Here is a 27,778-nt window from a genome sequence, read left to right on the forward strand (position 1 = left end):
CTTCTGACATATTAATGTCATGGTTGACCTGCATTGCTCCACGCTGTCTCAACCCCTCCACCACCCGAGCATCCACCTGTAGCCTTCAGGGATGTTTACTCATCACACCCCAGTTTCTGTATATATCATATTTACAGAGTGATGAGCTTGAAGCTAAAAAGCAAACTAACTTCATTTTTCTGCTCTAATAAAACGTGAATTGTGTGACTTTATCATTGCTTGACAAACAAACTCATTCCAAAGCAGTGCAGCTTTCCAAAAGTAGTTAAGAAAACGTATGATACATAAGAATCATAAAGACAGCAACTTTTAACCCAACTCTTTATTTATAAACTATAAATAATAGAATGAAAATGACGTGCTATTTGTGTAGACTTGGTAATTTAAAGAAAAGCTGCATTAGTTATGTACTATCATTCATGTATAAGGTACAAACACACAAAGTGCTTGTGAATAATGGTAATAGATATAAGCTGTGACATGCCCTGAAGTAAGAGTACAGTCAAATTTCTTTTGCTGTCTCCACAGATAAATGGAAAATCCAAATGAATGGGTAACTGTACATCCAGTTTTGCACCTTCTTCTTCTTCTTTTTTTTTTTTTTATCAACGGTCTTTGTAGTGTTACATTAAGGAATAAAATTATCATCAAATGTTCAAGACAATAGTGTACCTCCTGTGCAGACTATAACAGCAGTGCCTTAGTGGATATTGCCCCAGTGACAAGCAGTTGTAGTTCTCATTGAAAAAAAAAAATCTGAAAAGCTGTTTCAGCTGGTTTAAACCGAGGATAAGGTATCTCTCATTTTCTGTGCTTTATGGAGTAAGCACATTCTTACTCCAGAGACACGTGTGGTATGGATCTATAAGATCTTATTTCTAATTCTATCTATGCATTAAATATCCTAAATTGTTTTTCATCCTTCACACAACCCCATATCACGTAGATGCAGATCATTTTGTCCCCAGTACTCAGATATATCCCAGTATGAGTTAAAATCTTCTCTTTTTCCTTTCTATTGAGAATCACCTTTGTGTCACATTACACTTTGTGTTCTTCAAGATGAATCCCTCTAACTGGTTAAGTTCTGGTCTGGTGTCACCAGTCATATTGATGTGGGTATCAGAAATGCAGTCTCCACACGGTGTCTTATTTTGGAAATTGACTGAGTGCTGTGTGCATTCCTGGTCTGATTTCCTGGCTAGCTAATCTGCTCCATGCAGGTTGTAACAGCAACCTCAAAGACTCTAAGCAAAGCAGCACTTGAGGGATTGCTTCTTAAATGAGCTGAGGCATGTCATGTGGAGTCCAGATCACTGCTTTAAGTGGCTATGCTCAGTTTCTTTCAGTTTGCCTTGCAGTTTGTCATTGTGGCTCATATACATGAATTAATGTTTACCATAGTAACAGAATGGTAGCCCTGCTTGTAATGTGTATTATTTCATGTGTCACACAACTCCCACTCAAATAACCTGAAGGGGGGTAAATGTAGCATGTTAACATGCACAGAAGAATCAGCATGTTGGCTCAGGGAGTTGGAATGGCTTTATTACTGATTGGCTGCACTCCAAATCTTAGGCCATGGTCCTCAGCAGGAAAAGGGTGGAGTGCCCACTTCAGGTCAGGGATGAGTTCCTGCCCAAAGTGGAGGAGTTCAAGTACCTCTGTGTCTTGTTCATGAGTGATGGGAGAACGGAGCAGGAGATCGACAGATGGACTGGTGCTGCAGCTGCAGTGATGCAGTTGCTGTACCAGTCCGTCGTGGTGAAGAGAGAGCTGAGTGTAAAAGTGAAACTCTCAATTTACCAGTCGATCTACGTCCCTACTCTCACCTATGGTCACAAGCTGTGGGTAGTGACTGAAAGAACAAGATCATCGATACAAGCAGCGAAAATGGGCTTCATCCGAAGGGTGGCTGGCCTCTCCCTTAGAGAATGGGTGGGGAGTTCAGCCATCCGGGAGGGGCTCAGAGTAGAGCCGCTGCTCCTCCACGTTGAAAGGAGTCAGTTGAGTTGGTTCGGTCATCTGACAAGGGCACCTCCTGGGTGAGGTGTTCCGGGCATGTCCCACTGGGTTAAGGCCCTGGGGCCGACCCAGGAAATGCTGGCTGGCCTGGTAACACTTTGGTGTTCCCCCGGACAAGCTGGAGGAGGTGACTGGGGAGAGGGAGGCTGCACTGAGTTGAGTCAAGATGTTTTAAGTTGTGTTCCAGTACATACTGTGAACTGCACTGAACTGGTTATCCACTGAATGAGTGCAGTCACATGATCAAATCCAGTTTCACAGCCATAAGTGAACACTTGGACCCCACCAGGTCAGTCTGCTGACAGCAAACAGATATTGACTGTGATCGCTGGTGCTGCTAATTTCATCTCTGAAGGGAAAGGAAATCATTTACACTTTTTTCACTGCAATTTGTCTCCTTCAATCCATAAAGTTTGACTCATAACACTGTCATGGTGAGATGACACACAGCTGTAGAGGAATCGAGGTGTGTGTGCATGTGTGTGTGTATATTTGACTCTTTCGACTGAATCAAGCTCTCTCCACAGTGCCCTCCCTCATTCAGGGCCTCACCCTAAAGGAAACTGATTTGCAAGTAATTAAAAACGTGTGTGTCTGGATGTTGGCCAACTTCATGTTCTATTCATGCAGATTAATACATATTTGCCATCGCCTGAGGGGGCTGAAAGGCATCTGTCTGTGCCGTTAAACATTTATGAGCATGCAGGACACACACAGTGAGAGAAAGAGAGACAGAAACATTCTGACAGTGCTCTGCCTGCTCCTCCTCATATCAGCACACATCTTAATGGAGCACATTAAATCAGAATGGCCAAACAGGGAATTTCAGAGTGACAATGGCATTCATCATATCTCTGTTTTAGAGGAAAAATCTCCCCTCAGATCCTCCTTAGCTGCTAGATATCATCAGTCTGGTGCAGGTTACTTTTTTGTGTGCTAAATTGTGTTTTTTAATGCTGTGGCCCCTTTTGGATAAACCAGATCCTTCATGTGTATATGGATAGTTTGGTAACTAATTCTTGGACATCAGACCCTTGACAGATGGTGACAGTGACTCTTATTTCCATTGCACTGTGGTCTAATGATGGAGGACGTGTATCTACACCTGCCTGCTATATGTTCTCCCCATATGTCTGATGAATGCCAAGGCACAGTGTCCAAAAGAGATCCACACAGACTTGCAGTGCAGGAGTGCTTCAGGCAGGCAAAACTTTGCCCAAACGTGTGTGTCCTGTACGACATAGCCTTGTCAACACATATCGTCTGCAGTGGCCAGTCCAGGCTTCTTTTGTGTAACGACCCTGTAATGTAAAATCCTAACCTGTATCAGTCATACTTTGTTCCTATTGGTAGCTGCTTCAACTCACCTTACAGTTGAGATAAAAAACAAAAAAACAAATTGAGACCTGGGGAGATCTTCACAAAAGATTATTTTGCCTTTCACCTTTGTGAACCTGGCTTATGAAACTTGGACCCTGGAACTTTCCAGGGAGGATTGTTTTTCAGTTGGTTGTCCAACTTGGTGTGCTGCAATATCCTGAAGATGCTTGGACGTCAGTAGTTTATGTGTTTTGTGCATTCGTATCCCAGGATGTCAGTTAATGTTGTTTTGTCAGATGTCGCCTGTATCTCCCTATATCAGACAAAATGATGGCCCTGTTTGGTGCCTTCAAGAGCCTTTCAACTTTAGGTACAAAACTTGGTTAGATCTGGGGAATGGTTGTTGTTTCAGTAAAATCTGCTCCTTCACAATAGTAGCAGTAATAGCAGTTTTGTCTCTATACATTTTTTTTCCCTTTAAGCACCATTAAAATAAGGAAAAGCCAACCAAGCCAGAGAATGGATGGCTACATTCTTTGTTCAAGAAACATCAGGTTTGCTGTTATTTTTAATATAAAGAAGAGAGGAAGTGAGTGCTCTGTTTACACCTTCATTATACTCCTACCTAGAGGCCTAGTAGTGATTTTATCTGTTCTCAACAACCTACAGTGCTGCTCATATTACACATACAAATATATAGATAAATGAAAGAACACTGTCAGCTGTTTCAGTATTAATTAATAACATTTATTGTTCTTGCTGTGAGTTGAAGGGAAAAAAAGGTTAGGAGGTAAAGCAGAGGATCAGACCTTGCTCTCTTCTACATAAAGTCCATGTTGCTAGTTTGAGAAGTTCATTTGTCATAGTGAACTCAAGGTGGATGGACCCAGGCACAAGAGTTTGAGCTTTACATGAATAATGAGTTAAATGAATAACAGGTAGGCAAACTCTTGAGTGGGCAAGAAGGTTAATTTCAAAGTCCAAGTGCAGTCCAGTATTGAGTAGCACGTCCACAAAAAGTCACACTGGAAAAATCCTGAAGACAGAGACGGCAATTTAGTCATGAAGTGAACATAAAACTATAGAGTGAAGCTTAACATTACAACTGCAACTTAACAATCTGGCGAAGGTAGATGGAAGAAACCACTGTGATGAAAGATGACAATCGGGATCCTGATCACTGTCACTCCTTCTAGCAACCGAACCAAATACTTTCCTAGGGGCTAGGCTAGAGGTTACAGGAATCTATCTAACAGCAGGCAAAACAGCAGGTTCTTTCAGACATTTCACATTAATCCCTAATTGTTAATCAATCAATGATAGAAAAACCTTTGCTCTGCTCCAGAATCAATTAGAGCCTGCAGGGCTTGCATGTTTTGACCAAAACAAACGTTTGCTAGTAACTGTAAACTTGGTGGGGGATTTGCCTTAGCTCTGCCTGTCGGTACAGCTACAGTTTCTGATGGGTGTGCTCTTTTTTGTTTGACTGGTCAAGTTGCAACAAAGTGAACGGTCTTTACAACTACTGCTCCCTGGAGAGGGGAAAATTTCTTGGGGATCAAGCATCCTGCAAAGGAAGTGGTGAAGGCTTCAGTAGAAGTTGTGGTTGGAGGTTGATGTGAAGTATTGTCAGCAGCTGGAGGTTGCAGAAGAGCTCTGATTTGGGCAATGGGCTTTTGGAGCGTCCTGAAATATATTCTTTTTGCATTGGATATAGTTCTTGTTTATGTCAGCTAAGCATTATTCCCTGATTAGTGCTAGCATTTTGAACTGTTGTTGTGTCTGCAGAACCTTAGCCTGTCAGAACCTGTCTGTGAAGGTTCTCAGTCATCCAGGTTATTGTAGTCTAAGGAGCTTGGAAAGAAAAGTGTCTGCACTTCTTTAAGTGGCTTGAAAAGCAGCTTGAGGTAGTTATACAAAGGATAACTATTCTGACAGGTAATCACTGTTGCAACTCTATGAACTCTTAAGTATTAGAAATAGACAGAATTTTAGAATTTACTTTAAAAGCTAAAGGTTATAGTAACCACCTTAACACTGTGTAGAAATGTAACAAGGTTAATTGCTGATTCTAACAGCGCCCGTCTCGATCCTAGCTCATTTTCCCATGTTTTGATGTCATTTTATATTATGTTTCATGTTTAAGTCCTTTTTGGTAGTCTTAAGTTGATTCTCTAGTGTCTAGGTTGTTCCTGTTTAGATTTGGATTATTTAGGATCCCCCCTTGTGTCTTTGCCCTCTGTCGTCCTCTGTGTGGCTGTGATTATATTTATTGTGAGTTCTTGTGTCTCCCTTGTGTTTCATTTGGTGTTCCCTGCCTGTCATGATATCGGTGCTTCCCCAGTCATGTCTCTGTCTATCTGCAACTCTCTGTGTGTTCCCATTACTTCCTGTTTTACTTTGGTAGTCTCCTGTCTGTGTGCACCTTGTTTTGCTTTGTTTCTCTTATTTTGAAGGTATCTTGTCTCGTGTGTTATGTTTAGCTTTGCGTCCTCTGTCTCGTTGTGTGTAATCTGCCCCAGTTGTGTTCCCCATGACTTTCCTGTTCTATCGTCATTCCCTGTGTATTTAAACCTTTTTCTTTTCTTCTGTCCAGCATTGCGATCTTCCTCATACCTGTCTGTGTGTTCTGTCTGCCAAGCCTATTTTGTATCTTCAAGTTTAGTAGAGTTTTTCCTAGTGTTCAGCATTAAAGCTGCTTTTTGAGTTACTTTTCACATCCTGGACTCTGCATCTGGGTCCTCCATTCCTGCCTGCCACGCACAGTTTATGACAGAAAACCAAACCTTTCTCTAAATCACACGGCGTCAAAATTCTACATACATGCAAACCTTGTCATCACAGTATGCTTGACTGACCTAACTCTTGGAATGTAGGCTTCCCAGTATGAGGTAGGGCTGTGTTAGCATCATTATGGCATACATTTTGCATCTGTTGTTATTTGTCATTTTTTTAAGATTGGAGATGTTCAGCTCCAAGCTGTGTTTCTTCCTACACACTATATGCCTTGGCAGCTCTTCAAAACTGAAGCTTTGCACAGAGGATTGTAGGATTTGAAGATCACTCTCCATTAGATGAGCTCAACAACACATGGCATTACAAGTGAAAAACACTGCTGCTAAGTTAACACACAGTAAGTAACCACTACTGTCTGTGTGTCTCCAGGTGGCTGGAGTGTGTGGGGCCAATGGGCACAGTGCAGCAGCGAGTGTGGTGGAGGGATCCAAACCCGGATTCGGACCTGTCGGTCACCTCCGGAGGAGTCGTACCTGTGTGAGGGCATAGTGGAGGAGGGCCGGCCCTGCAACTCGCAGTCCTGCACTGGTAAGCTCCTTATTCTTCGTGTTCATTTTTCTATGTCTGTCAGTGAGGGTGCTTTAAGCTCTGTGAGTAAATACAAATATGTGGTGTGTCCAAACTGTGCTTGTACAACTACTTTTTCTTTACCTTTCCTTTCTTAACATCTTGTTCATGTGCTTATGTATCCATTCTCTGTAAGTCAGAGTTGTGACTTAAAGAGTGCATGTTGGAAAGGGGACTTTGATCGATGAAAAATAAGAATGACATGGTCAGGTTTTTAGGCAGTATGTCAACATCATTAGCCCACAAATGACTAAAGGGACATGAAAACAACATCAGAGTTCTGTTTTATTGAAGCCATTTACCAAGAAGTGCTTTCGCTGCAATGTTTCACTGGTTAGAGCTTTCTTTATTTGTACAGAACTGGCGGTGCATGACTGACAGCTAAAAAATCAGATTACACTCATTACTGTTGATGTTATTGCATGTCTTTTCTATTTAGTTATGCCATCACAAGGAACATTATACAACAGCTGACAATATAAAGAGACTACTGCGCACACACACAGCACACTAACACAGACAGCACAACACAAGTCCCAAGTTTGGCTGATGCTGTTCTGGGTGACCAATCACGTCACGGTTGTGTCCCAAATATAAGGCATTAATGAAGGAGCTCTGGTTGCTAACCCCCGCCCCTCCTTCCCCCGGCCTTGCCTCACCCCCCTTTAGGCAAAGGTCGCCATCTCTCTCGCAGCCAATCGCTTCGCTCGGTGGACAGCCGCAAGCGTGATGACGCAGACAAGCCCCGCAGCGGACAGCAGAGTTCTCAGACAGGTAAGACAACGGGACGCAGAGGGATCCCATGCATCAGTCACTGCGGCAGCTTGGGTGATAGCAGCATATCACACAAAAAACATGACACCCACAATAGAGAGAGTTGCATTCACTTACAGCACATCTATCAAAATCTCCCACAGTAGTGCCTCGTCCGCAATGGACTAATTCCAACATGGACCCTGCCTGAACATGGTAAAATTGTATTTTTGTGAAATTATGGCAGGACATGGTCCCCTGTCTGTAAAACAACACATCAAATGAAGTCTTCCTTCTAAGTGATACTCCACCCAAAAGTTCAACAAATTTGGATCTTATTCATGCTTTATTTGTGAGGAAGACAAATTTCATTTCTGTCCTTAACCCTTTCATGCACGAATTATGACAACCTCAATCAGGATTTTTTTTTCTTAAGTATTTTTATTCATCTTTAGGCATGAAAAAAAGATTTTTGAACTTCATTTTTTTTTAAACATGTACTTTTCAAAAAGTTTTGTACATGTCCACTTAGGTGGACAACATACGTTTTGACTTATGAATTTGACAAACGAATGAACAATATACGCTGTGTGTTGTGTTTATGTGCAAGTATACCATCAACACTGACACAAATACAAGAAAACAGCCTTTGAATAGCTGTCCACTGTAGTGACCACTATGCGTGAAAGGGTTAAAATATAGAGCTGGAGGGTAGCCTAGCTGAGCAGTGTTGGATAGAGTTCCACGTAAAAATAGCAGGTTGCATTACAAGATTATTGCCATTTAAAAGCCCATCTGTTATGTTATGGTTTACATTTTCCTCCTGGTGTAATGACTTTATTTCAGTGGATAGTCAGTTTTCATTTCTTCCTCCCACACAATGGGGCAACAGCGAACAAGGAAACACTGTAACATATTTATTTACTATATATTAAAAAATAATATATTTAATTGGTTGCTTATTTGAACATTCAACTAAATCGCATTATTACAATGCGTAATCCTACTTTGTCATAGTTATACACCCACCACTGTAGCATAGCTTATAAAATTAGAAGTCAGTGGCAGACACACAGTATTTAATTACTATGGTGGAAGTATTTCCCCACAAATTCCAAACATACACGGTGACATTAATATGATATTGTAACCTCAAACCTTCAGAAGGTTCCTGCACTCCTGGAAGCTGCTCTGGAACATAACTACATAACAAATGTTTAGATTTAACTGGATCTCAACTCTCACTGCTAAACTGGGCTAATCACCTCCAGAGTCCACCTGTGGCTGGGGTTGTTGAACCCTGACCAAGCTGTCACAGGGCAAAAGACATGGCACACCCTGGACCACAGCTATTGGTCTTTGGAAAACAAGACAACATACAAAGCCACTGAGATCTGTTGAAGATACGGGGGTAAAATTTACAGCAAAGATAGGTTTTGAGTGGAGTATTACTTTTATTTGCTAATTGATTCCCCACTTCCTGTTTACTTCTTTCCCTGCTTCCCACCTGAGACTGCCCACTTTTCCCTTATTGGTAAAGTGACCCACTGAAGAGGCAGTCGTGGGCAGTGAAAAAATCGCTGACATATCCAGAGTCATGGGCATTAATTTCCACTGGAAGTCGATGCTAAGGATATGACATCAGAAACTCAGCGAAGGAAAAGACCAGCAGCAGACCAAAAGCTGGAGCCCATTTCAGGGGCTGTCTCCACTGAAGGACAACATTGTGTAGAGCGTTAGAAATTTAACTTGGACAGGAAAATTTCACTTTCTTGTCTCTATTCTGTAGTGGATTTGAAGACTGACTAGGCACCATTATCTTTGTCTGCTAAAGAAAGGACATTTATCAACACCTTTGGAACAGATTCATATACTAGTCAGGAAAAATTACGCCTTTAATGGAGGCAGCCCTTAAATGCAGCACAGCGAGAATGTACCCTTTATCAGAGCACAACCCTTCCTCTTTTGGCCACAGAGGCTAGATCCTGCATGATAATTAGTTATGGTCCTCTCCTTTCCTTTCGCTCCTCTTTTTTCCCCTATCCTCCTTTACCCATCCCTTCCTCCTCAGTAGACTCAGCTTCAGGTGAGGAGTGGTCATCGTGGAGTGTGTGTTCTGCCACATGTGGGGAGGGCTGGCAGAGTCGCACTCGTTTCTGTGTGTCCTCCTCCTACAGCACCCAGTGTAGTGGGCCACTGAGAGAGCAGAGACCTTGCAACAACTCTGCTGTTTGTCCAGGTAAGCTCCCACCCCCCACCCCAAAATCCCTCCTGCTGCCTCCCTGTGCTCACCCAGCCCTCTCCAGGACCCTGCCTCACCCTTACGAGACCCACATGATTCAGCGCCACAGTTGCAGCAAGTCTGTGGCCTATGGGACAACGTACACCTCACCTCACAAGCATGACTGGGTTTGCGGTTTTAGAGATTTTAGGATATTCTCACACTCTCATACAACCAGAGCAGACATACTGGGAGACTCCTCAACTTTGAAAGTACAGTGACCACATTGAATTAGCACAGATTATCCCAGATAACTGCCCACGGTTCACTGTGGCAGTGAAGGTATTGTGTTGTCTTGGTGTTTGTCTGTCTATAAATCATACGCTAGCTGCTCTGATTGCAGTGCACGGAGCATGGGACGAATGGTCACCATGGAGTCTGTGTTCATCTACCTGTGGCCGAGGTTACAGGTCTCGAACACGAACCTGCACCCCTCCGCAGTTTGGGGGAGATCCATGTGAAGGGCCAGAGAAACAGACCAAATTCTGCAATATAGCAGTCTGTCCGGGTAAGGACCTCAGATTTGATTTGATTTCTGAAGATTTTCATGGTAATGTTAATAATGATTTAGGCCACTTATTAGATTATTTAACATCATGCCAAACCCCCACCCACTTGCACTTATGTACAGTGGGGCATAAAACATACAGATTTAACAATCACTCCCACCTCACACAGCAGTAAGCCAAGTGTGGGGAGGTGAAGAATAAGAAGAATTCAGGTTATCTTTATTCCTTAAGCAAAAAATGTAGTTGCTGTATCTGCATGTTTGTGAGTGTGAACATGACATTATCTTACATGTGCACAAAGGTCTGACTGTTTCAAAAGTCTGCGACTATGAACGCTACTGGGCATGCTGTTTTAGAGTTCTGAGCACAACCCTGGAAACACAAAACTAGTTTACCTAAAATATACTGAACCTGTAGTTTGTCTATTCAAGCAGCTATGAGCTGCTCCAGTAGAAAAAATCATGTTAATGTGAAAAGTCTGCTCAAGAATTGGAACGGTACAACTCTATTTATAAAATGTGTTTGTTGTATTTTGAGTGTTATAGTATTTCAAACAGATAGCGTTCTCTTTTGCTCTGTTTTCTTGTTGCTGTGGTGACCTTGGCCTCTCTCAGTGGATGGCGTCTGGAATGAGTGGTCCAGCTGGAGCTCCTGCTCTGCCTCCTGTTCTAATGGGACCATGCAGAGAACCAGGGAGTGTAATGGCCCCTCATATGGGGGTGCTGAGTGCAGAGGCGAGTGGCTGGAGACTGTCGACTGCTTCCTTGGAGAGTGTCCAGGTAAGAGAGCCAGATGCTAAGTTGAAGAAAGATAGTTACTTAACTCCACATTTACTACAAATTACACAGACCTTCAGATTACTAGCATTGTATTTTATAGTATTTCGTAATGACCTAAATTTAGAATATTTGATTTCCTTTTCTCACTTCTTTAATAAAATTTGGGGTTTTTTTTATTGGAGAGCTTATTTTCAACTCCATGTTTTTATTATGAGGCTATACTAGGTTATCATTGTGACAGAAGAACAACAGCATGAGTGAAATTAAAGATTGACAAGACAGCAGTGTGACCTGCTGTGATGTACAGTTTGGAGATGGTAGAACTAACAAAAATACATGAGGATAAGCTGGAAGTGGCAGAGTTGAAGATACCCAGATTTGTATTGGGAGTGATACAGATGCACAGGGTTAGAGTGAGGACATCAGAGATACAGCTCAGGTTAAGTGCTTTTGAGACATAATTGGTGAAGCAAGGCTGAGATTGTTTGGACATGTGGAGAGAAGGGATAGTGTATATAAAAGATGTTAAATATGGAGCTCCCAGGCAAGAGGAAGACCACTGAGAAGATTCATGGATGTAGTAAAAGAGGACCTGCAGAGGGATTAGTGGGAAAGATGAGGATGCTAGGGACAGGGCGAGATGGAGGTGGACAATCCACCATGGCGATCTCTTTTTGAGCCTACTGTGCTAAATGAGATTTCATAAATATAAAAACAGAACATTGTGGTCATGGTTGGTTAAATTCACTTCATTGATAGCAAATGTGTAAAATTTACACGTTCCTGTTGTATTTCATTATTATTATTCACTCGTTCTCTTAGTGGATGGCAAGTGGCAGACCTGGTCCTTGTGGTCGGGTTGTTCTAAAACCTGCGGAGGGGGGAGTCAGCAGAGAAACCGGATTTGTTATGGGCCCTTTTTTGGAGGGCAGCCTTGTCCTGGAGAGCGGGAAGAGGTCCGCAGCTGTAACAAAAAGAGATGCCCAGGTCAGTGGGTGGGCGCAGTTTGCTCCACTACATCAAAGACTGAAAAGTGCACTACTTAGACAGTCTACCTCCTGGTTATGTGATTAATACAGTTGCATGACACACTTTGATGTTTCTCTGGTAACAGAACCACATGAAATATGTGGAGAAGACAACTACTCTAATGTTGTGTGGAAGATGACTCCAGCTGGAGATACAGCAGCAGTACGCTGTCCTCCCAATGCCATGGGTGAGCTCTTCCTGCATGTAGAAAGATTACATTTGCATGTCCTGTAAAAGCATGATGTAACAAGGGCTCACCAAATAATTGAAGGTTAATCCTCATGTGTTTCCCCATACAGGGCTTATCCTTCGCCGCTGCACCCTGGATGAGGAGGGCATTGCCTACTGGGAGAATCCCACTTATATGAAGTGCATTTCTAATGACTATCGCAGCATACAGACTTTAGTGAGTCTAAATAACTTGCAAAAGATGCATATGAAGATATTGCAATGTTTTAGCTGTGTCTGGGTAAAAATGTATGACACATGGCATACATGTTAATTCTTTTTTTTTCATTAAGTCTAAGTTACATTGAACTGTTATTATGCTGTGTTATCACTTTTGAAAAAAAGACATGGATACTGCTGCTGTGTTGACCACTAACTGTGAAAACTAACAGAAGCCACTTTCTCTGCTAGACTCGGGAGCATCTGTCCAAAGCCCAGCGTGGCCTTGTGGGAGATGGAGTATCAGAAGTAATGACAAAGCTGAGGGAAATATCCAGTGATGGAACCAGCTATAGTGGTGATTTGCTGGCCATTGTAGATGTGCTGAAGAACATGACAGAGATCTTCAGGAGGACATATTACAGCCCCAGCAATGAGGACACGAGGGTGAGCTGGTACACGGTTTTACCACTGTGCTGCAGCGTGTAATACAGTGTGAAAGTGTCTTCTTCCCTTACAGGTAATCTCTTAAGATCCAAAAGGTCACTGGCAACCCATGTAGGGTTAGAGCTAGGATTTTTGTCTTGTTGTCTAACTCTTTTGTTCCTCCTTCTCTCACACCAACCTGTCACGGCTCCTCCCTGAGCCTGGCTCTGCTGGAGGTTTCTTCCTGTTAAATGGGAGTTTTTCCTTCCCACTCTCACCAAAGTGCTTGCTCATAAAGGGTCATATGACTTTTGTGTTTTTCTCTCTATGTATTGTAAGGGTCTACCTTACAATATAAAGCGCCTTGAGATGACTGTTGTTGTGATTTGGCGCTGTATAAATAAAATCGAATTGAATTGAATATTCCTTTTATAGAGTTTTTGCCCTTTTAGAATACCCAAATAAAAAAGTATTAAACAGAGAAAAAAAACCTACAATGGCTACATATAATGCGAAACACTGGTTGGAAACTGTGGATTGAGCAGGTTGGTAATTACAAACAACCTCTTGGCTGGAGGATAGCCATGTCCCTGCAAAATGACTTGGGCAACTAAGGCAACCTTGTTTTCATGCAGGACTATAAACAGAATAGAACCAGCAGAGTTAAGTCCACTAATCCAAAGAGACGTGGTTGCTTTCAGACTTGCATGCAGACTGACTGCAATACACTGGCAATCTGTCTATCTTTCTAAGTTAGACAGCAGTTATTTGCACCCCATTTGAGTTACACCATGATGTTTTTTGGACACAGGTTACCCTGTGCATCTCCCTGCGATCAAAATTTGTTGCCCAGTGGTTGATTGTGTTGATGATGGCTGCAACTACGTGAAATGAATGCAAAAAATAAAAAATAAATCTGAGCAATCACCGGCTAACGAGTCATAATACAAAAAATCCAGTCCTAACCTAGATCCTAGACAGGTCGCTGGTGGCCTGGTAGAGGTGAAAGACACAGGATGACAAATTTATACATGTTGATATTCAGTTGATGCCTTCTGCTCTCCAGCTGGGAAAGGCTGTGTTCCCCTACCCACCTAACAATGTAAATTGACTGTTTCTTATATAGAACCTATGTTTTATACTACAAATGTATTGAATAAGAGGAATAAAAAAGATGGATGAATGGATATTCTATTTCAATGTGCAATCTAGGCTACAAAGTTCAGTTCAGTTCATTTTTATTTCAAACATATACATTCACCAATATTTCATAAAATCTTTCCATACAGTTGTTTGAAAAGGAGTAGGCAGAAGTATATACTTATTTAGCCCTACCCCCTCAGGTTTACATCCTCATCATCTAAATTTGAACAACAAAAACGTATACAATGCCTTCAACTTTGAACATAACATTACAAAAAATATTTTCTCATATTCAACTAAAACTATATTTAGATTTGCTAATTTGCAGAAGAAAATAAAAGTCACTTTGACTGCTGTCTTGGGTTAATTGCATTTTCTTCATTCTTACTTATTTAAAATTTCTTTTTTGAGTTTTAATTTAAACTGGTTAATATCACTACTGACCTTTTATTTCTTCTTTTAACTCATTCCAGAATTTAGCTCCTGCTATTGAAATAGACATCCTTTTCAATGTTGTTCTTACTCTTTGTTTTTTTTTTAATTCTGCTTCCCTCTAAAATTATACCTCCCTTCTCTTTCTAAGATTTCGATTGGGAGCATCCCTTTCCTTGCCTTATATATTATTTGCACTGTTTTAAACTTCACCAGATCCTGGAATTTTATAGTTTGTGTCTTAATAAAAAGCACACGTTAGTAAAAGTATATTGTAAAATATGTAGTTAAATTTTTTTGCTGTATTTACTTCTTACTGATGAAGTTGTAAATCCTATTTTGTCCTTTGTGAGATTTTAAAGATCCTCTAGTCTCTCCTTGTCTGAATAGCAACAAACTTATAATTTCTGGCTAAAAACTGTCCAAATATTTGTCCCTCAGATTCTGCTACATAACCAAGTTGGCAGCCACTAAGAAGGGTCTAGAAGGATTTCAAAAAACTGAATGCAAATCGTTTTTTTCCTTTCCAGAACTTTGTGCAATCAGTCAGCAATCTGTTGATGGAAGAAAACAAGGAGAGATGGGAAGAAGCACAACTGGTTAGTATCAGCCTCTCTTTCTAAAATAGGACCTGTCCTTGTCTGTAATTGCAGCTCCTTTTGAACTTTGTGAGCAATAATAACTTCAGCAATCAAGGAGAAATACTGATGGCAGCAGAGATGACAAAGACACAGGTGGACAAACAGCCCACCTGTGTCTTTACAGACAGAGGAGAAGTGAAAGGGGAATGCGAGAATTGCTGAAAGACAGAAATAACTACAGATAATGACGCAAACACCCACTCATCCATCTGCTGCACTTATTCACTCTGTGCCTCCAACAAGCTGTCCAGCATCCGCCTGTTCTCAGGAATTTCAGCATGCAGACAGAGAAATAATGCTAAATAAAACAAGCTGCTCTACTCCAACTGCTTCAGATATCTTAAAATGGAAATGGCACACTCTGTGTTCCCCCAGCATGGTCTGAATACACGAAGGAGAGCGAGCATTAGCATTTCAACCACTTTACTTTACTATCGTTATTATCTTCAACATTGGGGAGTAGTGAATCACATCTGATTAAACTAAAAAAGATGCATTTTGCATTTTCATGCTGATAGTTCATTCATATTTGCACTTTTTTAAATAATTTTTGTGCCATTTAATACTACAAGCAATATGGGGTTCAGATTCTTTCATATTATTGAAGCCCCTCTTTGATCTAGGCTGTGGCAAAGGCACTCGCAAACGTTCAGAGACCTTTTTAGTTTGAACTGCTTTTGGCCTCTGACTAGCTTTACAGTAGCACAGCCATTTCTGTCAGCGGTGATTAACTCCAACCGTGGCAGCCCTGCTTAGAAATGTAAGGTTTTCTAACTTATTTTGCCATTTAAAAAAATGTGATTTGATGTAATAGCAGATGTTGCATCACTGCAATGTATTTAATCAAAAAGTCAAGCTTTTAGCCTTGAGGCCTTTATCACAGCCATTTATTTCTCATCACCTGCATTCAGTAGAACCGTGTGCCGTCTTTTTCTTCAGTATTGAAAATAAGAACAAAGCTGCAGTGTATTTCCTGTCATCAAAAAGAAAAAATGGTGATGTACAAATTGTAAATGTTCATGTTGGTTATAGTAGTGTGGGCTATAAGACATTGTGACACTGAACTGAAACAGGAAGCTATGGCAATACTTGTCTCAAATTACATTTTTCCTATAAAAGGCCTTTTGTGTGTCAAGTGCTCGAACAGCATTTCAGAACATTCGCCTCAAATCCATAATCCTTTTTCTTTTATTCTGCTCTCATGTGTCTCTGTTTTCTCAGCTGGGGCCAAACATCAAAGAGCTTTTCCGTCTGGTGGAGGACTTTGTGGATGTCATTGGCCTGAGGATGAAAGACATTCAAGACATGTGTGAAGTCTCCGATAACCTAGGTCAGTCTTATCTCCATCGAGGAGATCTCCACACCTCTCCCTTTTTATCAAAGAAATTCTCCTATCACACCTATATTCTCTGAAGATAAATCTTCATAAATGCAATAGCAACCACTAAAAGTGAGGACACAGGATGGCAGCCTGATGGTTAAAGACATTTCCTTTGGGTTCAGTCTAAAAAAAGCTCCATCAACCAATGGCTATATGCCCTGTCAGATTTTAGCCCATATCAGTTTTTGATAGAGGCCAATAAGTAACAGGAAACTGCAGAGATAAAAGACATATTTCAGAAAATAAAGAAAATTACTATGCTTTTTTTCTTTTTTGAAAAAAATGTCAATAATTTTTGATGCATTTGATTTTTCTGGCTCCTGACTGACAAGAACAAGGAGAACCTTTTTCCTCTGTTAAAAGACAAGACACGGTATTATTTCTGCAGCCTATCCCTGGAATACACCTTCAAGCAAAAAGTCAAGCAGACGTGCTCAAATCTATACCACAATCTTCTCTGATAAGACAATAGTGCTAACCAGCCTGCAATGAATTTATTTTAACTAGTCTTTGTTAAGGAACATACACTATACTGCATGTACAGTAGAGTACATAGAAGGCAGCACACATTCCAGCTGACCTGGACATTTGCATTGTCACATTCAGTTCCTCCTGGTAATGTCTGCAAAAGTTCAGCTCTACAGTGCATGTGTGAAAACAGCTATAGATAGAACTAACAGAAAATGAAGTAGTACATTAGGAATAAATTGGTAGCTATAGCTGGTATCCCCAGTGGTAAAGCTTTTTAAATGTCAAATATTAATTCAATTCACAAGCTATTTTATTTAATTGGATAGCTATGTACCTCCAGTTTTCAGTGATTTAAAATTGCACTTTTGTAAAACTGGGCTTATTACTTTCACTCGGGGGTGAAGGTTGGTGTTGGAAACAAAACACGTGAGACAGAGATGTCCTAGCCTTGCATCTTATGAAGCTTTAGTCCATCCATTTGTTCTCTTTCACTTATTCAATTCACAGTTTGCTGGAGCCTATCCCGCTACCATAGGCTGAAAGGTGGGGCACACCCTGGACAGGTTGCCAGTCTGTCACAAGGCCAACACAGAGACTTGACAACCGCTCACACCTACAGTGTCAATTTAGAATCACCAATAGAGCAAGTGGTACAAGCGCACGCAGGCTTTCACAAGAAAACAGTCACACAGCGATAAAAAGAAACACAAAAAATGGCAAGAAGCTGTTGTATTATTAACCGCAATAGCCGGTCGCATGACAGCCACGGGAAGCCAACTGGTTTTTTTTCATCAAATTCTGTCGTGGAACAGAAAATGTTCAAGCCATGTTTCCGAAGTAACAAAGAGGCGACGGATGGCCTGGATTGCAGCCATTCGAAGACCAAATATAACGTCCCAGAACACTCCAGCTCACACGTTAGTCTGCTCCAAGCATTTCCACAAAGGTAAGTCATATGTTGTAGTTATTACGTAATTTATCATAACACAATTGGCGCCGGTGTGTGTGGCTTGCTGTCTGTCTCTGTCAATTTGTTTTTGTTTGTTTTGTTTTTTACAATTTGTGCCACCCAAATCAACTCGCGACTGGTATATGAACGCTAAAAACTTTTGGATCTTTAATATTTTCTGACAAATCAGCAAGGACAAACAACAGGGTATCCCCTATCCCTGGCTGATGTTCCTGCTTACCTGCTACGCGGAGCACTTTCTCCTACTCCAACGCATCGTTGCAGACGCCGCGGTAAACGTGCCGGTCGGCTAGTGAAGCTTAAAGCTTGCCTTACTTTTTCTCTAGCAGCTGCTCCAGTGGATTATAGTCTATTCCATCGCATCCCAAGGCATCTCCTGGATCATGTTGCTCCTTGTCTGGTTCCTGTCGTAGGCTCGAGTGGACGTGAGCCTGCTCGCCGGTGTTTTTCACGTCTTGGGCGTTGTGGAATAAACTTTGTGAATTTGCGCCCATTAAGTTGGGCTTCACAGACAACTTCTGCCCAGACTCCAGCTCCAACAAGGATGGGTTTTAATAAATGCCGGGTCCATAGCAAGTAAAACATTTGTCTTAAACGATTTATTTTTTTCAAATGGATTGGATCTCCTTTTTGTGACTGAGACATGGATGAAAATGGGTGAGTCTAGCTTCATTTCTGAAATATTGCCCTCCGACTGCTCATTTTTAAATGCTCCAAGGATATCAGGTAGAGGAGGAGGAATATTGACAGTTTTTAAAAATAACTTGCAATAATTGCAAACAACTCCGTGTACCGGTTCCCCCCTCCAGTTTTGAACTTTTGATGTTTGAACTGGGACATTTTCAACCGGTTGGGTGTGCAGTAATCTACCAACCACCGAAGTTTAACAAAGACTTTTTAAATGGCTTTTCATGTTTCTTGGCTGACATTGTGCCTAAATATGATCGGATTTTAATAGTTGGTGATTTTAATATTCATGTCTGTTGCTCTGATGGACTGCTTGCTCAGGAGTTTTTAAATCTTATTCAATCTTTTAACTTTGTGCAGTCTGTACAAGGCCCTACACACCAGCAGGGGCACACTCTTGACCTGGTGTTATCGTGCGGTTTATCTGTTTTTAATTTGGAAATTGGGGATTCCGTGTTTTCTTATCACAAACCTGTTTTATTTGACATTTCTCTTGTGCATGAGTTTAAAGCTCGTGCTCCACCCAGGTGCTGTCGAATATTTAATTCTTCCACTGTTGCTCTCTTCTACGGAAGCGTAGAGCTGCCACCCAGGCAAAAGAAAAATAGAAGTATATCACGTTATAACGTGAAAAGTTTATTGTTCTAACAAGATACTTTTCATGTTTGTACAATATACTTTTCACGTTTGAACAACATAACATCACGTTATTACAATATACATAATTATCACGTTCGTACAATATAATTATCATATTGTACGAACGTAATCATATATTGTACAAATGTAAAAAAAAAAAAGGTACCATTAGAATAACATTTTTTATTGTAAGAACGTAAAACGCGTTGCGTTCGGGAACCCAAATCCATGGTAGATGTGGAGAGCTCATGCTCTTCAGAACTGGCACTTAACTTTCAATGCCCTGCTTTCAACATAGACCCAAACACTGATAGCCCACTTCTGAGATTTCTTCGGAATCGTGGTGTACCTGAGGACTGTCTCTTACGAATGCTACAAGAACGCGTAAGTGCTCTCTCAAGGGGGAAATTTGTAAAACTCGCTTTTTACGAAGTTACAGCGTCTAAAAATGTGACATATTGCTAAGTTAGCAACCACAGCGCTTTTCGCTTCTCTTGCTTTGACTGCGTGAGGACGTAACGGTAGGCTGCATTGGTGTGGATCTATATGGAATCGAGAATGTAAAACAAATTAACCCACTGTATAACTCTGGGTTGTTGTTATGACCACGGTTATTAATTGTTACTAATTAACCCTATGCAGATTCCAGGTTTCTTAAATATATCACTATATTATGTGATGCACAATGTTTCCTTGTTTATATAAAACAAATGAATTAAACTGTGTTTATATTGATATTTGGCTTCAATTTAAAAAAACAATGAGTTAAACCCTTTGTGCACTGTGCAACTGAAAGATACGTGAATACTAATTTACTTTTTCAAAAGTGGGCATTGTATATACTGTAATATTTCTATTAATGACATGTTAGAGAATCTGATTAATGTTGCTGGCATAAAGAGAGGAAAAGAATAAATGCTAAATATCGATGGCTGCCACTAAAATAATAACAGACAATTATCAAAACACATGTGAAATTTACATACATTTCTTTAGTGAGGTACCTCATGTGGTGTGGCAGCAGGTATACCTTGTACTTCTGTATACTAATAAATATCTCTGTTATTACAGATTGATCCCACAGTGATTGATTTCATGGAAAACAAGACCCTGTCTGGTTACATCCCAACATATGGTGATCAGATAGCTGCCAGACAGTTCTGCTTGGAAAACAGTGGTGCAAGTACTAAGGAATCAAGAAAAAACTCATTGCTTGAAAAATTGAAGGAAAAGATGGGAATCAATGAAAATGAGAAGCAACCTGATCACGAGGAGGCATTTGTTTCTAAGAGAAAAAGAACATATGCAAAAAAACAACAAATGGGCTGAGAAAAAGACTCGAAAAATTGAGTTAGGGTGGATCCATGAAGGTAAGCAAGTGAGAAAGCGCAGAGGAGGAGGAACAAGGACCTTTGATGTGCCCAAAGACTCCAAAAAAGCTGACATATTACAGTATGCTAAAGATCTTTTCTTTCCAAGTGGAAAAAGCAATTTTGGAAGATGGGAGGTGTTCAGTCATGACATATTAGACTATCAGGAAGAGGCTGTATTTGGTGGAGATGTCAGAGTGGGAGAACTCTACTCAGCACTTAAAATGGGAATGTTGAGATTTTACTTGTGCACAAGAAGATTTTCCAATGATGAAGATGATGAAGAAGTTTATGATAGAGGGAAAACACATGTAAACAATGTTACACAACTGACTGACTCACATCAAGGAGATTAAGAAGCTTCTCACACTGTTGTGGTCTCATCATCAGAATCTAGGAATGCTGATGAAGATGTATTATTAGACACATCTGAGGTAATGATTGGACCCTCCCTTGGAGAGCCTCTGTCTTGTCAACTTGATGACACTGTAATAGATGAACCATTCCTGCAGTTTGAGGAAGATGATCTGGTCATCACATCCATTACACTTCCTCCAACAAACACAGCAGTCAGTAGTCCAGATACATCTATAAGCAATGAAGCAATAAGCTCTGCAGGATCATATGATGTTGTCTGTGTTACCATCAAACTTCACAGGGTTACTATTCTGGAGGAGATGATCAGCCAGTTCAAAGATCCAGCACTCCTCATATACCCTCTAAAATACACCTACATTGATGAAAAAGGAGCTGATGCAGACGGTGTATCAAGAGATGTGTATGCTGCATTTTGGTCAGAGTTTGTGGACAACACAGCTGAAGGAGAGGAGTTCAGAGTGCCATCACTGTCTCCTAAATGGCAGGAAGAAGAGTGGAAATCCATGGGTAGAATTTTACTGAAGGGATTTCAAGACCATGGATATTTCCCTTGTCGCCTTGCTCCTGTTTTCACAGTGGCACTCATCTTCGGTGAGAATCAAGTATCAGATGATCTGCTGTTTGAAAGTCTTCTCTTTTACCTAAGTCAATCAGATAGAGATCAGATAAAAAGGGCACTAAAAGAAGATCTTTCAGATGAAGACAGGGATGAAGTGCTGGATCTCATGGATCGCCTGGATGTATCAGTGCTTCCAACCAAAGAGAACTTAAAAGGCCTTCTGAAAGTCGCACACAAACAATTAATCCAAAAACCAGCATATGCCGCAGAGAAAATGTCCTTAGTTGCAAGCCACTTCCTAAAAGCTTTTCAAAGCTCACAAGATGTCCTACTAATGTATGAAGATAAAAAGCCAACAACGAGAACGCTTTTGAAGTTGCTTACTGTCTCTCCCACCACTCAAGCAGAGAAGCAGAGCTTCAGATTTCTGCACCAGTACATCAGAGGACTTGAAGATACAGGGCTCAGAAGGATGTTCAGGTTTCTTACTGGGTCAGATGTCATCTGTGTTGACAAGGTTGAGGTACTGTTCACTCCTGTGGATGGACTGGCACGACGACCTGTGGCACACACACGCGGCCCTCTTCTGGAACTACCATGGACATACACGTCCTACCCAGAACTACGAAATGAACTGGACAATGTTTTGGCTGCTAAAAGCTCTTATGAGTTCAGCATAGCTTGATTAAAGTCCATCATGTTTAAACCAAAGAATAAAAGGTTTGCACTAACAATGACGTGCTATGAAGCTATAAAGTTTGTTAAACCCACAAACAGGAAACACGTCATTGTATAAAAAAAGAAAGAGCTTAAATTTCAGGGAAGTGTTTTATTAGTAACCCCCCCCCAAAAAAAAAAAAAAAATTTTTTTTTTTCATATTTGAATTTATTTTCAGAAATTGTGGATAACATCAATTTGTTTCCACCATGAAATATGTAGATTTCAGTTTAAATTTTCATACTTAACATTTAAACTAGTACAACTTTTAACTAATTATGTTTAATAAGTTCATATGGTTAGCAGCAAGAGGTGAACTATGCTTATTATTAGTTCTTATCATGTGTCAAGGTCATTTCCACAGGTCTGTGGTACAGTTTTGTAGGATACAAGATGTCTGCTAGAGGGGATGTTTTGTTTAGTAATAATTCAAAAGATTTAATATTAATTATTTTCAAGTATCTTTTTTTTTACCTTTCCACCAGTCATTTGTTTAGAACATATTTTAAGGGAATAACTTTGGAAGGCAATGTGTTTGATGCAATAGTTGACTGGAATAAAAGACACAGAAAATTGGCACACAAGTTAAGTTTTGTAGTGTTTATCAAGAGTCTGTGTTTTCTTTTCCTTGAACACAAATAAAAGGGAGGCTAACATCTAACAGTGTTTGTTAATTATTAAATAATGCAGAATTTTTATTTACAAGAAACTGTTTGTGGGTGAATAACAGTTGCACAATGTTTCAGTAAAATTGAAAACAATATTTCATGAATGAGAATATATGGGATCAGCAAAAAATGTTTTTTTCGAAAGTCTTAAAACAGAAATCAGATATAATAGAAATTCAGTTAAAAAAATAATTGGAAATGCCAAAAGGTTGAAATTATTCAATGCACGTCTTTCTACTGATTTATTTTTAAAACATTTTGCGTATTCAAGCATTTACTTCAATGTTCTCATTTCAATTAATAAACAGGTGTCAAATGTTTTCTTTAGATGGGAAGCAAACACCTGTTTTTTGCATAAATGTCTCAGTCAAAATATTAAAAAAAGAAAAGCAATACTAATACAAGGACCTGCTTTAATTTTGATTCTTCACTGGAGTACACAGATTTGGTTAAATATATTTAGACAGGCTTGCTTGCTACTATCTTGAACCGAAAATCCAAACAAAATAATGATTGTCTTTTCTATTGTTTATTGCACAAATAAAACATTGTACGAAAAAATATGTGCATAAAAATTCCCAAAGCCCAATTATATTCAGGTTTATAAGTCCTTCAGTATATAAGCTCTCAGAAAGAGATACAGTTCAATCTCTGACATTATGAGGCAACACAAGCTGAAAATGGTTTCATCACAGGTATAAGGTCCTCTCTGTTGGCATTCTTGCTTACAAGCATCCACTGCCTCCCGAGAAACCTCTTTCAAATGATCCTGTCGTCCAAAGAGATGAGGGATGGTGTACATGAGAATCGGACCTCCACTTGGAACAACAGCATTTCTGCTTCTGCGTATTATGTGGGTGTTCCACATATGTGCAACTTGCTGCAGCTCTTCCTATTAAATATTAAGAATTTAAAAAAATCTCATATCAGTAAAAGAACACATTTCTCTTGGCTCAACATGTTACCCAAAAGCACCACACAGTGACAGTCAGAAAAACAGAGTTTATCAAAAATACTCAACAACAAGAATAACAGTGGTGGACACGTGATACTGTGGAAGTAATTATTAAACGTGAATTGTTTTAGACAGTGTGATTTTATGTTTCTGGCCAGTGAAATATGCATTTTTTTCATATCCTGAACCCAGTGATAATAGGGATGGTGCATGATGGGTGTTAAAGCAAACTTTTTATTCTCTCTCCGTGTCTCTCTTTCTCTCTAACACACACACACTAATAATAATGGATTGGATTTATATAGCACTTTTCAAGGCACCCAAAGCGCTTTACAATGCCACTATTCATTCACTCTCACATTCACACACTGGGGGAGGCAGCTACAGTTGTAGCCACAGCTGCCCTGGGGCAGACTGACAGAAGCGAGGCTGCCATATCGTGCCATCGGCCCCTCTGGCCAACACCAGTAGGCGGTAGGGTAAAGTGTCTTGCCCAAGGACACAACGACCAGGACAGAGAGCCTGGGGATCGAACCGGCAACCTTCCAGTTACAGATGCGCTTCCCAACCCCCAGCGCCACAGTCGCCCCGCAATGAGTCATTAAAAGAATATAAACATGGTTACATACCTCGATGACGTTCAGGCACGTAAACAATATGAGCTGCTTGTCCAAAAAACATCCAGAAAAGCAGTCATGGTCTTTTAGTTCCTGGAGACGATTTATACAGTGCTGAGCATGATGTTGTCTCAGAAAGGCCCACCAGCCTTCAATACGCTGATTGTGATTGCTGGATCCAGTAATAAAACAGTTTCTGACATTCGGATCCATAGTCCATCGCAAGAATCGTTGCATCTCCGCCATTATGACATTTTCTGTTCCCAGATCAGAGCGAATCCTAGCAGGTGTTCCCATCCTCTTTTCAACTTCTGCTATGAAATATCCAGCAATGACTTTGGGATCTGTGTATAGTGCTGGCGGAGCGCTGCTGACGTCGACTGAGAAAATTGTCAGGCGGTGGAAGGAATACTTCGAGGACCTCCTTAATCCCACTGACACGTCTTCTGAGGAGGAAGCAGAGTCTGGGGATGAGGGGAATGACCCGCCAATTTCCGGGGGCGAGGTCACTGAGGCAGTTAAACAACTCCTTGGTGGCAGAGCCCCTGGTGTTGATGAGGTCCGCCCTGAGTTCCTGAAAGCTCTGGACGTTGTAGGGCTGTCCTGGTTGACACGCCTCTGCAATGTTGCGTGGAGATCAGGGGCAGTACCTGTGGACTGGCAGACCGGGGTGGTGGTCCCCATCTTTAAGAAGGGGGACCGGAGGGTGTGTTCCAACTACAGGGGGATCACACTCCTCAGCCTCCCTGGGAAAGTCTATGCCAGGGTGCTGGAAAGGAGAGTTCGTCCGCTAGTCGAACCTCGGATACAGGAGGAACAATGCGGTTTTCGTCCTGGTCGCGGAACACTGGACCAGCTCTTTATCCTCTCGAGGATACTTGAGGGTGCATGGGAGTTTGCCCAACCAGTCTACATGTGTTTTGTGGACTTGGAGAAGGCATTCGACCGTGTCCCTCGGGGTGTCCTGTGGGAGGTGTTGCGGGAGTATGGGGTGTCTGGCCCATTGCTACGGGCCATTTGATCCCTATACAACCGTTGCAAGAGCTTGGTTCGCATTGCCGGCAATAAGTTGGACTCGTTCCCGGTGGGTGATGGGCTCCGCCAGGGCTGCCCTTTGTCTCCGGTTCTGTTCATAATTTTTATGGACAGGATTTCTAGGCGCAGCCAAGTGGCGGAGGGCTTTCGCTTTGGTGGCCTCAGAATCTCATCTCTGATTTTTGCGGATGATGTGGTTCTGTTGGCTTCATCGGGTGGGGGCCTCCAGCTCGCACTGGAACGGTTCGCAGCCGAGTGTGAAGCAGCGGGAATGAGGATCAGCACCTCCAAATCTGAGGCCATGGTTCTCAGCTGGAAAAGGGTGGAGTGCCCACTCCGGGTCGGGGATGAGTTCCTGCCCCAAGTGGAGGAGTTCAAGTATCTCGGGGTCTTGTTCGCGAGTGATGGGAGAAGGGAGCCGGAGATTGACAGATAAATTGGGGCTGCAGCTGCAGTAATGCGGATGCTGCACTGGTCCGTCGTGGTGAAGAGGGAGCTGAGTGTAAAAGCGAAGCTCTCAGTTTACCGGTCGATCTACGTCCCTACCCTCACCTATGGCCACGAGCTGTGGGTAGTGACCGAAAGAACGAGATCGCGGATACAAACGGCAGAAATGAGCTTCCTCCGAAGGGTGGCTGGCCTCTCCCTTAGAGATAGGGTGAGAAGTTCGGCCCACCGGGAGGAGGCCCCGGGGCAGACCCAGGACACGCTGGAGAGATTATATCTCTCGGCTGGCCTGGGAACGCCTTGGTGTTCCCCCGGATAAGCTGGACGAGGTGGCTGGGGAGAGGGAGGTCTGGGCCTCTTTGCTTAGGCTGCTGCCCCCGCGACCCGGCCTCGGATAAGCGGATGAAGATGGATGGATGGATGGACTTTGGGATCATTGTTTGTTGAATAGGCATGAAGCCAAATCATAACTCTCGAAAAGCCATCAATAGCTCCATTTATACAGATTCCAAAAGGCTTCAGTTTGTCATAGGAGTCAACATGCCACATGAAATTTGGTCCAGGATTTACATACGTGCGTCGCATTAGGCGATTTCTGCGTCATTGCTCAACACCGTAAGGGCCAAGATATTTCAGTAAATGTCTCACCGTACTCAGCGTGACAACATAACCTGCCTGAATGCAGTTCAGGTGGTGTAGTTTGTATCCATGGAGCCTCCCGTGTCCCTCCAGCTGATCAATAAGAAATCCTGCCACCTCAATCGGATCGGACTCATTCTTTCTCCTGTACAGTCCCATGCATTTTAGGTTTCTTCTAAGTGTCCGCATGCTTATCACAATACTGTCCAAACTGCTCAATAACAGCAAAATCTCCCCATGCCTCAATCCAAGCATAAAATATAACTTAATTAATTCCAATAAACGAGCCATTTTCTAACACTCTGATCTGCACTGTCACCCACTTCACATGATAATTATGTATATTGTAATAACGTGATATTATGTTGTTCAAACGTGAAAAGTATATTCTACAAACATGATAGTATATTGTACAAACACGATAGTATATTGTACAAACATGAAAAGTATCTTGTTAGAACAATAATCTTTTCACGTTATAACGTGATATACTTGTTGGGTCTGTGTTTCCACAAGCCCCGCTAATTCTAGAGACTTATTCATCATGAAGAAAACAAGACAGTCGATCAATCAAAAGCTTGCACAAGGGAGGTCTGTGTCCACCACGAAAATGACCTCTCCGATGACCTCCCTTGCTGCCCTTTTTATTGATACACAGTTCACACAAAACACGTCAGAACAAAGCCACGCCCACATGGTCCTAAGACAAGGCATTTGTATGTATATGTGTGAACTTCTGTAAGAATGTGTGTGTGTGTGTGTGTCAGACCTCCTGCTGACCAAAGGGTCGTAAACGCAGGAAGCTTACATCAAAAGAAGCAGATCTTCCAGATAGGATGTATCTGCAATAAAACATTACAGCCCCCCACAAGAACCTCGAGAATCTGGGGGGCTCTTTAAAGAGGTTTTCCCTTCAAATGGAACCTCAGTCCTTGCTATTATAAATAGCAGTATTAATTCCAGTGTGGTTCCTGATGGTTTCAAACATGCCCTTTATTTAAAAAAAAATGGCTCTTTAGTTTGCTCAAATTCTAGACCTATTTCAAGACCCAACTGAATACGTTTCTTGATGCTAATGGCATCATATAACTTTTTCAAAATGGCTTTATTTTATTTTATTTTATTTTATTTTTTTGCCTGTCCCGTTTGGTTCTTT

At 41.4% G+C, this 27,778-nt stretch overlaps 1 protein-coding gene across 10 annotated transcripts in view; it reads left to right on the forward strand.

Annotated features, from left to right (window-relative positions):
* adgrb1a (adhesion G protein-coupled receptor B1a) overlaps nt 1–27,778 on the forward strand; it is a 218,172-nt gene that overhangs the window by 94,129 nt on the left and 96,265 nt on the right. For 7 of the 10 annotated variants that reach the window (XM_040008486.1, XM_040008477.1, XM_040008479.1 and 4 more), the window contains 11 exons: nt 6,511–6,669; nt 7,378–7,482; nt 9,533–9,700; nt 10,071–10,250; nt 10,866–11,030; nt 11,853–12,017; nt 12,145–12,246; nt 12,359–12,465; nt 12,699–12,893; nt 14,978–15,046; nt 16,310–16,418. In XM_040008486.1, coding sequence (XP_039864420.1) covers nt 6,511–6,669; nt 7,378–7,482; nt 9,533–9,700; nt 10,071–10,250; nt 10,866–11,030; nt 11,853–12,017; nt 12,145–12,246; nt 12,359–12,465; nt 12,699–12,893; nt 14,978–15,046; nt 16,310–16,418 — 1,524 coding nt within the window. The remainder of the gene's footprint in view (nt 1–6,510; nt 6,670–7,377; nt 7,483–9,532; nt 9,701–10,070; nt 10,251–10,865; nt 11,031–11,852; nt 12,018–12,144; nt 12,247–12,358; nt 12,466–12,698; nt 12,894–14,977; nt 15,047–16,309; nt 16,419–27,778) is intronic. The other 3 variants (XM_040008481.1, XM_040008480.1, XM_040008484.1) reach the window with 3 other exon arrangements.

The sequence above is a fragment of the Simochromis diagramma genome, unplaced genomic scaffold, assembly GCF_900408965.1.
Source record: "Simochromis diagramma unplaced genomic scaffold, fSimDia1.1 OVJJ01000313.1, whole genome shotgun sequence".
Classification (NCBI taxonomy): Eukaryota; Metazoa; Chordata; class Actinopteri; order Cichliformes; family Cichlidae; genus Simochromis; species Simochromis diagramma.